Source organism: Acipenser ruthenus, chromosome 5 (assembly GCF_902713425.1).
Source record: "Acipenser ruthenus chromosome 5, fAciRut3.2 maternal haplotype, whole genome shotgun sequence".
Lineage (NCBI taxonomy): Eukaryota > Metazoa > Chordata > Actinopteri > Acipenseriformes > Acipenseridae > Acipenser > Acipenser ruthenus.
This window is the reverse complement of record NC_081193.1, coordinates 14,931,967-14,944,487: the sequence shown is the minus strand read 5'-3', so window position 1 is coordinate 14,944,487 and position 12,521 is coordinate 14,931,967. Positions and strand designations below refer to the sequence as shown.

The window sequence follows — 12,521 nt, the reverse complement described above, 5'->3', positions numbered from 1 at the left end:
CGGATTGTTATTAACCTTCCTCACAATTCTTCTACTTGTTCTTGGTCAAAGAACCTTCTTTCTTCCAGACCGAGGGAGCGTTGTGACACTACCATGTGAACTTCTTGATAATAGATGCAATAGTTAAAATTGGGATACTCAAATGCTTGGAAATCTTCTTGTATCCTTCTCCAACTTTATGACAATAAATCATTTTCTGCCTAAGGTCTTCAGATAGCTCTTTTACTTTTTTCCCATATTGACTTATTGTCAATGACAGCAATCATCCTATGCCTAACCCTTTTTATACGCTCTAAGAATGTTCACCAACAATCCAGAATTTTGTAGGTTCTGTATTATCATGTTGAAATTTCTATAGCACCTTGTGGACAATGCTATCATATAGCATCAAAGGGTGTGAATACTTTTGAATTAGCATTTTTTTGAGTTTTGCGAACAAATTACTGAAATAAATAATAATCTATTTCCATTAGGGTATGTAAACTTTTGACTACGTGTGTGTGTGTGTATATAAGTGCAGTGTACAAAATTGAAGGCATATGAAAGAAAAGGTTTTTTAAAAATGTACACAAAAGATTTAAAAGATTAAAAAATATTTTATTTTCAGGATGTTTTGGGCATAAGCCCTTCTTCCCCTGTTTTATATATATAAATAGTTTTAACAATGGTCATTTAAAGCAATGCTGTATACTGACACAGTTTAAAGAACACAAAAACCCAGGGCAATTTATTCAGCATTAGCCTCTGTACCCAGCTCCAGAAGACCTGCAGTGTTAACATTCTGACTATCTTAGTACAGGGTCCCATGTACAAGGTAATTGCATTCTGTTCATTTATAGGTTTCGCGCTGCATCATAATCATTCATTCCGAGGTAAAAATGTAAAACCAGGACATACATTATCATTGTTTGTGTGTAGGTTGTACTGTAGTTCTTTTTACCATCACAGCACTCTGATTCATATTGCGTATTCCATGTTCTCCTTGTTTTTTTTTTGTTTTTTTTTTACATCTGGTGCCCATTATCCTATTCCACTCATTAACTCCATTTTTTCCCTGTGTTCTATTGCTTTTTTATTTCTTCCATCATCACTAGGTTGCAGCACAGCCTGGATATGGCCAATCGGTTGGCTGATGAACATGCGTTGATAGCCGTATATGTGAGCCGGCTACAGAATGGCACACGGTCAGTGTTGGATATTTTGAAAAAGTCATATAATTTCAAAAAAGCAGAAAAAGCCAATAACAGTTTGTAAAAGTTTCAAATACTACAAGTTTAATATGTAGAGTTGAGCTGGTCTCTGATGTGCAAGGGGACAATAGGGGACAGTTTCACAAAGAGCTGCTAAGAGTTAGCAGGCTTGTTTTACCTGTTTCAAAAAACAACATTTTAAAATAGAACAATAAAGTTTAGTAGAAATCCACTCAGCAAGTCTATATGATTGAAGGATAAATGTGTTATTTCCTTCCTTTTTTTATTTTGGATTTAGCAGTGCTACCTAGAACTGCTTTGAGAAACTAGTCCCTGTACGCTACCTGAGCTTTTCTCTCAGCCACAGTACAAGTGAGAAGTAGGCCTAGCAAGTACCATAAATGACTTGTTAAATGTACATATCAGCGTATTACATCCATATAAATTACAGTCGGCGCCACTTAATCGGGACACTGATAATCGGGATTTCTGTTTAAATGGGTCAGAACTTTGGGCGACGGTTCTTCCCAATGCTATTTAGGTCGTTTAATTGGGACGCCACTTTGTTTAATTGGGATAGGGTATTTTCAAATGATGAATGGAGATCGTTTTTCAGAGCAAGACAGGTTTGCTTTGCGCAGTGATTACGTGATTACTCTGTGACTTGCGTAAACCAGATTGAACTCTTGAAGGAGCTGGAGTCTCCTGTGGTTTATCAGGCTGCTGTGACAAAGAAAGCTTTCGTGTCAACATCGCAGGTGATAAGATGTGATTTCATTATTTTTGTTTTCATTTAGAAATAAAAAAAAAAGTGAAAAATACTTCTCTCCTTGTGCATGTCGTAAATTAAGAATATACATTTGAGTAAGGTCCTCTCAAATGCCTCTTGTTTAATTGAGACAGCCAGGATATTTTTACATCTCTGGAAGTGTCCCGATAAAGCAGTGCCGACTGTATATATTAAAAAAAAAATGTGATGCTTTTCTGTAGCTTTGTACTTGAATCTATGCATGACAAACATGGGTTCTAGTGACTTGAAGATATCCTTTGTGGATAAGGCAGGTGATCTTTCTTTTGTCAGCTTGTCCTGTTCTAACAGACAATTCTACACAAAACCAGACAAGTAATTGAATCCCTCATGTAAGCAAAAAAAAAAAAGAAAAAACCTGTGATGCATAATGCTACCTGTAATGCACAATGCTGCACCAAACAGGAGTTGCAGTAGAGTGTGAAATGGGAGCATAATTGTCCATTACGAGTTCAAGGAAATGTTTAGATACCCTTTGGAAGTTTACATTTTTTATTTCAGTGTTTTGGAAAGCCCAAGCAGATTAGATGAAGAACACAGACTCATCGCCAGGTATGCAGCTAGACTGGCAGCAGAAGCTGGAAATTCTACTGTGAGTACATGCTATTGCACATGCGGTCTGTTTTTTGTTTGTTTGTTTGTTTTATTGTTGCAGTTGTAAAAATACATATTACATGAATCTGTATTCTGGTTTATGCATAGGTTGTGTGTTTTGCTAAGAATTTTTTAACTTTTTTTAATACAAGACCTCTCGTCTTTCGTACATTAGGAGAAGCAGTTAAATGACAAGACCTCTAGTCTAAGGCACTACAAAGTTGAATTACTGTCTGTATCTTAATCTTATAGCAACGCCCTCCAATGGACTTGGGGTTTAACTTTGATGTCAACAAGCAACAGAGACAGCTTATTGTAGAACTGGAAAACAAAAACAGGTAACACACTTGTGAATAAATAACTATTGGGTCAATTGCAGCGTACCAGCGATTTTACTCACATCAAGTGGACTAAAATGAGGACTAGAAAATCTTGCCAATCTGTACTAATTTAATCCTGATTTGCAGCGTACCAAGTAGATGATCCCGGTAATTGGTTTAACTGATCGGAACACGTTAGACCGATAATGGGGACTAATCTACAGCTATGCCCAAACTTTTTGCATCACCCTATAGAATTAACACATTTCGCTTCATAAAGTCGAATGAAACCTGCTAAATAATTGTATGTTAATATATTAAATTACATGTCGCTTTGTAGTTTTCCATATACTTAACAAAAAACGGACAAATTGAAAAATGTGACATTTCGAAATCGAACATAAAACACTGTACTACTATGATAGCTTCTGACTTTTGCGATATTATTTTGTAGTTTCTTTGATTACAGATCTGTAAAAGATCTAAATTATATTCAGATAGTTTTTTTCTTTTTTATTATGTCTCAATCCTAAAATTCTAGGTGATGCAAAACATTTGGCCATAGCTGTATAAACCCTTCTTTAATCCGATATGTGGAATCCAGTGTCAGATAAATAAATATAGGGATCCCTGTACAAAAAGAAAGACTTTTTTCGTGCACATTTCAAACTGGCAGTTTATACTTGCATTTAAGCTGCCGACACACGGAAAAGTTGAATTACATGATAATGGACCATTAGTTGTATATAGTTAAAGCATATTAACTGAAATTGTATTGCATTAAACTGAAAACAGTCCAAAGGTACATGATTAAAACCTTTATTTTAAATATAGGACCTATATATTCTCACGGATCTGGAGGCTGTGTCATTGGTGGTTAAAGAAAAGAGCTTGTAATCAGGAGGTCCTCAGTTCAAATCCCAGCTCACTCACTGTGTGACCTTGAGCAAGTCATTTAACTTCCTTTGCTCCGTCTTTCGGGTGAGACGTTGTTGTAAGTGACTCTGCAGCTGATGCATTGTTCACACACCTAATCTCTGTAAGTCATCTTGGATAAAGTCATCTGCTAAATAAACAAATAATAAAATCTGACCTCCTGAACATAACGAACATAAGAAATGTACGGAATAAAGTTTTCAGATCTACTAGTCAATTTAGAGGAAAAATGCAGTTCTGTCTGCAAATCAATGTAAGATGTAAATCCTTAGGACGAGTAAGCGTACTAAGTTAAGTCTTATCCTTCACAGTGCTAAATTAATCCAATTGAACAGGATCATCACGAATCTGATTTGGTACGCTGCAATTCACCCGTTATGTTTTAATGTTTAATGCAGTGTTCATTATGTTTTTTTTATTATTACACACCCCAAAATTAAATATTGAACTGGTTTATGTCTGCTTTGATGACTTTATTTAATGTATTTTCTGTATTTTAATGTAATTCTACTTGCGGTATTGCGATTTATGAGTATCTTGCCCTTTTGATTCTTGAGCATTTCTCTCTACCGGATTGCTGTGTGCGACTCTCCTGATGATTTATCTCATTTTGTCGTTGTTGGTATGTTAAGAGAGATCCTGCAGGAAATCCAGCGCCTGAGACTGGAGCATGAGCAGGCCTCCCAGCCCACGCCGGAGAAAGCCCAGCAGAACCCCACACTGCTTGCTGAGCTGCGACTCCTCAGGTAACAGCAAGGTTTTCACAGATCAGCACAATAACCTACATTACTCTCACCGGAGGGCACAATTGAAAGCAATGCTGTTCTCTTGTTTTTTGTTTTTTGTTTTTAAACAGCAGAGTAAAGCAGGTCTGGACGCCTTGTCGCTATACAGGAGATGAAGCTCCGGACCTGCAGCTTTACTTATCTTTGCGAAACAGGAAGTGCACAAACACTGTTGCAGCAGCAAAGGTCATTCAAAACGATCTAGACAGCATTCAGAACTGGGCAGACACATGGCAAATGACATTTAATAGAGAAAAGTGTAAGGCACTGCACCGAGGCAGTAAAAATGTGCATTATAAATATCATATGGGAGATAATGAAATTGAAGAAGGAATCTATAAAAAAGACCTAGGAGTTTATGTTGACTCAGAAATGTCTTCATCTAGACAATGTGGGGAAGCTATAAAAAAGGCCAACAAGATGCTTGGATATATTGTGAGAAGTGTTGAATTTAAATCAAGGGAAGTAATGTTAAAACTTTACAATGCATTAGTAAGATCTCACCTAGAATATTTTGTTCAGTTCTGGTCACCTCGTTACAAAAAGGATATTGCTGCTCTAGAAAGAGTGCAAAGAAGAGCAACCAGAATTATCCTGTGTTTAAAAGGCATGTTGTATGCAGACAGGCTAAAATAATTGAATCTGTTCAGTCTTGAACAAAGAAGACTACGCGGTGATCTGATTCAAGCATTCAAAATCCTAAAAGGTATAGACAATGTCGACCCAGGGGACTTTTTCGACCTGAAAAAAGAAACAAGGACCAAGGGTCACAAATGGAGATTAGATAAAGGGGCATTCAGAACAGAAAATTGGAGGCACTTTTTTACACAGAGAATTGTGAGGGTCTGGAACCAACTCCCCAGTAATGTTGTTGAAGCTGACACCCTGGGATCATTCAAGAAGCTGCTTGGTGAGATTCTGGGATCAATAAGCTACTAACAACCAAACGAGCAAGATGGGCTGAATGGCCTCCTCTTGTTTGTAAACTTTCTTATGTTCTTAAAGCAAGCTCTTCAATTGGCTTACTAGTAACATTGTTAGCCTGTTCTCACATTCAGTCTGTGTTTTAAATTAAGAGCTTCGATATTTATTTATTTATTTATTTATTTGAAAGTTAAGCAATCAAATTAGTTCTGTTAACTGGAATGTATGCAAAAGGGAATTTATAGTTTTTATGTGTTGCTTGGACAGGCTCACAATACATTTTAATCTACCAATTGCAGCAGTCTGTGTCTTTACTGTTTCAGACTGTTTTCCTCCTTAATTACATCTGTCCTTGAAAATGCAGAAGGGAGGGCATTCTTTGTTTAAAAGCTGGATAATAATGTATGGGGTGGATCCATTGACCTTCCCATGGTACATTATGCTTTGCTACCATTTTTTTAGTATTCAATTAGTATTTATAGAGTTTTGGGCATAATTACAGTTTAAAGTATTTCCTGTTTTATTGTCTACATACATATATACATACATATACACACACACATTGTATTTATTCCTATGTTCCACTTTTGCCATTAATGTAATGTTATTTTATGCATCAGTACCTTAATAAATAAAAAAAAATTAAAAAGGTGATGAAAGTAGTTTTGCTTATTTTCCCCCAGAGGTCTCCAGTCAGACAAGGCATCACATTGTTTGTCTTTGTGTTGCTCAAACAGGCAGAGAAAAGATGAACTGGAGCAGAGAATGTCGGCACTGCAGGAGAGCAGGCGAGAGCTGATGGTGCAGCTTGAAGGACTAATGAAGCTGCTTAAGGTAAGAGGAAATTCTGGATTCCAGATACTGGAATCCAAAATAATAATGAAATGGCTCGCACCAAAACATTATCTATTGGGGAAAATTAAAAAGAGGGTTTTAAAGACTCTATCCATACTGTGCAACAACATTGCTTATAATTAGGGCTTCTGTTTTTCGAGTTTCATGTAAATCGTTTTTTTTTCCGGGCTTTCGTTTTTGATATACTGTATGAAATTAGTGTTTTCGGTTACTTTCCAAAATGCTTGAAGGGGGTTTTTTTTTCTGTCAAAATATGTATGGTAGTAACTCGACAGAACTTGAACACTTAAGTTGTACCTTCTTTCCTTTGCTGTCTTCCACAACAAAATCCCTATGGTCACGGGCACATTCTTCTGGGGTTTTTGTGTGTAGGAATTTTTGTACATTTCGCCATAATTCTGTTTTAAATCCTCCGTATCTTAACTGTAATACAGCTTTGAAATCCCGCTAACAAGCCTCCATCCTGATTTGTAATCTTGTTTTAAATCTCGCAAGCGGAGTCTCCAATAGAAATGTAGGAATGTGCTGTCACTCAGTAGTTGGGGTGGGTTTAAGTATTCAGAATGAATCAATGATAGATGCAAGTCAGGAAGGCGGGACATTGCCCAGCAGCACTGGGAAATGTATTTATTATTATTTTTGTAGTAGGTTTTATTTTTTAATGGGAAAAGGGTAAAGTCAGCGTGAATTGAATTTCCAGGTTTTCCGGTGTTTATTGGCTATCCACCGATTTTCATTTTTTTTGTATCGGGGGTGTTTTATCAGGTTTTATTGGTTGAAAACAAAAATCAAAAGCCCTACTTATAATAGAAGCCTGGTGTACTGTATTGTTGGTTAAACAAGGGTCTAATCCATAGTCGTTTGTATTGGGGAAAGCTGTATAGCAAAGCTTCACAGAAGGGAAATATTGAATGGCTTAAATGCTAGTTCACCGGGCGGAACAAAGGAATCGCTGTTTCTGGTAATCCTATGCCTGTTATAAGTGTTAAAACATATGATGCTTGTCTATTTGGACATGGGCTGTTAGTATCATAGTACAAGTGGGTTGTTTATTGGGGCGCAGGTAGGGTGACAAAAAGGCAACAGTCCGGTGAACCTGGAGCCTCCACCCTAAGCACAGACTGTAAAAAGATCTTCACTATTGCTGTACTTGTTTTGAGAATAGAAGATTGTACCCACAGAATGAGCCTTGTCAAATAAAGTACCCAGCACTACACCCAGTCCCCAGCTGCTCACTTTCAAAGATCACATGCTGGCACATGGTTGTGTGTTGACACACAGTGTTAACCGTCAGTTGCTTTTCACCTGTTGGAGAGCTTTAAGAGTCCTCAAATTAAATTTATAATAATGAATTATCTCATAAACATAGATTCAGATGTATGATTAGTGTCCTGGATTTTCTTATACACAATTACTGTTTTTACATAATTAACATAGCTTGACAAGTGCTATCTTTGTGTTCTTTGTCAATATCTGCATAGATTGAACCCCCATCTTGGTATTCTGCCTATCAGTACTGCTCAATTCACAATCAAATCACATCAAATTTACATTTAATATAGCGCCCCACATACACGTGGAGCGTCTCAGGGCGCTTTACATAGTCAGCAAAGGAAAAAGCAAAAACCAAACACTACAAAATCTGCAAAAAATAAAATAACAGAAACATATATATTATACACACAATAAGAATTATAACTAAAAATCTGATCAACCCAAAATGTTTTTATATGTTTTAAAAAAGGGAAAGAGAGTGGATGCTTCTAATGTGCCTAGGTAGGGAGTTCCATAGTGTGGGTGCTAGATCGCTAAAAGAATGTGATCCATACGTGGCAGTTCAAACAAACGGTACACTAAGTAGGTCAGCCCCCGCAGCACCCGACTAGGAACATAATGAAGTAAGTAATCAGAAAGATAGGAGGATTGCTATGCCATCTAATGCTTTAAATGTAAGTAATAACATTTTGTAATTTATTCTCGGAGTGACCGGTAACCAATGAAGACGGGACAAAACAGGGGGTTATGTGACAACGGGACTTTACATGAGTCAACACTCTAGCTGCCGAATTTTGGACTGGTTGAAGCCTGGAAATAGCGCATTTTGGAAGTCCAGCCAGAAGAACGTTGCAATAATTAAGCTTAGAAGTAATGAAGGCTTGAATCAAGGTCTCCGTGGCAGACGGTTCCAAATAAGGGTGGACGCGTGCAATATTTCTAAGATGGAAAAAAGAAAATTTACAAATAAATGTAATATGTTCCTCAAAACATAATTCAGAATCGAACAAAACTCCCAGATTTTTTATGACGGGTCTAACAGTAAAGCAGCAGTTTCCCAAGGTCACATTTAATGGAGAGAGAGAAAGCACATTTTTATGAGATCCAACACACATAACCTCCATTTTGTTAACATTTAGTTGTAAAAATGTTTTGGCACATCCAGTTTTGAGTCTCGGTAAGACACTCCTACAGCACTGGTACATGGGGTTTTGTGGAAACATAAAGTTGGATATCATCTGCATACATATGGAAGCTAAGGCCCCTATTTTGTAAGTCTTCCAAGAAGTAACATGTAAAACAGAATAGGACCCAGCATAGAACCTTGGGGTACTCCAGAAGTCAAACCAACAATCTGAGAGGAACAACCCTCAGCTGAGACATATTGGCCGCGACCAGTAAGATAGGACCGAAACCAATTTAAGGCGGTACCAGAAAAACAAGTTATGGTGATCTACAGTATCAAATGCTGCGGACAAATCCAATAGCAGCAGTATAGAACACACATTTTAACAAAAGATCATTTAAAACACAAACAACAGCAGTCTCAGTGCTATAAGATGATCTAAACCCAGACTGAAACTTCTCATAAATGGCATTTGTAGCCAAATGTGCCTGCAGCTGTGAAGCAACCACCTGCTCCAGGACCTTAGACAGAAACGGAAGATTTGATATCAGGCGGAAATTTGAAAAAAACATTACTATCAAGATTTAGAAGTAATTGCTCTTATTGTATGACTTGTATTGTAACACTTGAATGTATTTGTATTTGCTTGCGATTGTAAGTCGCCCTGGATAAGGGCGTCTGCTAAGAAATAAATAATAATAATAATAATAATAATAATAATAATAATAATAATAATAATAATAATAATAATAATAATAGCTAATATAAAAGTTTCTACACTTTTTCCAGAAGATAAATTAATAATATGTAATAAAGTAAAAGCAATTTTGTCAAATTGAATCTTAAAAAGAGCAGAAAGAAAATGGTCCAGAAGACATGTGGTAGCCTTCATAGCCGCAAACATATTGGTAAGCAGAACAGCTGTTACAGGTAAAAAGTAACATTTGATGTTATTGTTCTCAGAGAAGGTAACTGGGGACAGAAATTACCATTAGGGGCAGAAACAGCAGCAGAATCACAAATAGTTAATATTTTTGACACAAAGAAATCCATAAGCTCCTGGCAGCGGGCATCAGAAAAGGAACGTCGAGTAGAATTTACAGAGGGTGACAACAATTTAATAATGGTGGAAAAAAGGACTGTGGAGTTACATTGATTTTCCTTGATGATATTGGAAAAATATCTAATTTTCTCAGCCCTTAAGGCCTTTCTGTAATTCTTCAGATCCTCACGCCAGATCTGCTCATGGATCACTAAGTAAGCTTTTTCAAATTTATGAGTTTGAGATTTCATAGCCCTTAACTCATCTATGAACCAAAGGGAATTTTTTGGAACTACAGCTTTACAGGTCTTAATCGGAGCCAGGTCATCAATTATTTCAGAAAGAGACTGATTCTGATTATAAGCATTTACACACCAGTCTATATTAGAACTAGCAGACAATTTCAAGTTTTGAGACTGTGTTACATTTTAAAAAGCTGTTGAAACAACTTCCGGATCCATTCGCCTCCAAGAGCAATAGGAGATAGGTCGGGCAACTGACTCAATAGTAAAAACTGAGATTAAAGTAACAAAAAATTATCAGAAAGACCGAAAACAGAGAGAAAAATCAGAAATAGTCAGACCCCGGGCAGAAACCAAATGTAGAGTATTTCCCTTAGTATGAGTGGGTACAGAAACAAGCTGTGTGAAATCAAAAGAATAAAGAGTTAAATTCAGCCACCATGAAAGACGTTGGTAGGGAAGGTAAATTAAAATCACCCATGAGTACACGTTCAGTTGAGACATAAAAAAGAAACTAAACCAGAAAACCCATTTAGGAAGTCAAGGTTTGGTTTAGGAGGTCGATAAATTGTAACAATCTTTAAAGAGTAGTGTGCAGAATGAAACATTGTGATATACTCAAAAGAATTAAAAACATCTGGCTGGTTCAATCGAGAAAAATTTTGGACCGAATTTAAAATAACTGCTACTCCTTCCCCACAGCGTTGAACACGATGTTTATGAAAAAATACGTAACCTGGAGGAGATGCTTCTACCAATGGGGATAAATCGTTTTCAGTGAGCCAGGTCTCCTCCGTAAGCTGAAAAATATCAATATGTTTATCAGTGATTATGTCATGTACAGAGAGAGCCTTATTTAAAAGGGAGCGTACATTCAAACAAGCAACAGATATATTATGCAAAGATGGGTATAAATTAGACAGAATTTAAACAAGGAATATAAACTAAATTTGAGTGAGTAACCCCCGTGGTGTCAAAACAAACAGCATGTTTGCATTTATACTTATACTTATAGTTCCTGTTTAGCAAACCCAGTGCTTTACAAAGTTTAAAAACATTAGAGAGAATCTTCCGCACAGCCTCCCTCCGTAGAGAAAGGAGACTGTGCAGGGAATAGCATCTGTAAACATACATTAAAAAACAAGAACACAAACCAAACAGGGAAAATATATGTGATAATAAAATCAACTCAAATCAAATAAAAATCAGGTATCTTTTGAAATATATAAAAGAAAGCATAAAAACCAAGAGTGAAGCAGCAGCCATAATGCACTCGGCATCTCACTGGAATAGCCATTTTCTATGGTTATAAAATGATCTGCAAAAACAATTTTACATACAGACGTGCTCATATTTGACGTGCTCCACAAAAAACGAAGAATGCACAATTTTCTCTGAAATAACTTGAAACTGACAAAAGTAATTGGCATCCACCATTGTTTATTCCATATTTAATAGAAATCAGACTTTGCTTTTGATTTTTTATTCAACATAATATTGTAAATAAGAAAACAAATGAAAATGGCATGGACAAAAATGATGGGACTGCTAACCTAATATTTTGTTGCACAACCTTTAGAGGCAATCACTGCAATCAAACGTTTTCTGTAGCTCTCAATGAGACTTCTGCACCTGTTAACAGGTAGTTTGGCCCACTCTTCCTGAGCAAACTGCTCCAGCTGTCTCAGGTTTGATGGGTGCCTTCTCCAGACTGCAAGTTTCAGCTCTTTCCATAGATGTTTGATAGGATTCAGATCAGGACTCATAGAAGGCCACTTTAGAATAGTCCAATGTTTTGTTCTTATCCATTCTTGGGTGCTTTTAGCTGTGTGTTTTGGGTCATTATCCTGTTGGAGGACCCATGACCAGCGACTGAGACAGAGCTTTCTGACACTGGGCAGTACGTTTCGCTCCAGAATGCCATGATAGTCTTGAGATTTCATTGTGCCCTGCACAGATTCAAGGCACCCTGTGCCAGGCGCAGCAAAGCAGCCCCAAAACATAACCGAGCCTCCTCCATGTTTCACTGTAGGTATGGTGTTCTTTTCTTTGAAAGCTTCATTTTTTCATCTGTGAACATAGAGCTGATGTGACTTGCCAAAAAGCTCCAGTTTTGACTCATCTGTCCAAAGGACATTCTCCCAGAAGGATTGTGGCTTGTCAATACGCATTTTAGCAAATTCCAGTCTGGCTTTTTTATGTTTTTCTTTCAAAAGTGGAGTCCTCCTGGGTCTTCTTCCATGGAGCCCACTTTCACTCAAAAAGCGACGGATGGTGCGATCAGGAACCTGACGTACCTTCACCTTGGAGTTCAGCTTGTATCTCTTTGGCAGTTATCCTTGGTTCTTTTTCTACCATTCGCACTATCCTTCTGTTCACTCTGGGGTCGATTTTCCTCTTGCGGCCGCGCCCAGGGAGGTTGGC

At 37.2% G+C, this 12,521-nt stretch overlaps 1 protein-coding gene across 6 annotated transcripts in view; it reads left to right on the top strand.

Annotated features, from left to right (window-relative positions):
• The window catches only part of LOC117402845 (dystrobrevin beta), a 143,943-nt gene that overhangs the window by 96,264 nt on the left and 35,158 nt on the right, over nt 1-12,521 (top strand). For 4 of the 6 annotated variants that reach the window (XM_059023715.1, XM_059023714.1, XM_059023713.1 and 1 more), the window contains 5 exons: nt 1,095-1,184; nt 2,500-2,590; nt 2,845-2,930; nt 4,481-4,594; nt 6,295-6,391. In XM_059023715.1, coding sequence (XP_058879698.1) covers nt 1,095-1,184; nt 2,500-2,590; nt 2,845-2,930; nt 4,481-4,594; nt 6,295-6,391 — 478 coding nt within the window. The remainder of the gene's footprint in view (nt 1-1,094; nt 1,185-2,499; nt 2,591-2,844; nt 2,931-4,480; nt 4,595-6,294; nt 6,392-12,521) is intronic. The other 2 variants (XM_059023717.1, XM_059023718.1) reach the window with 1 other exon arrangement.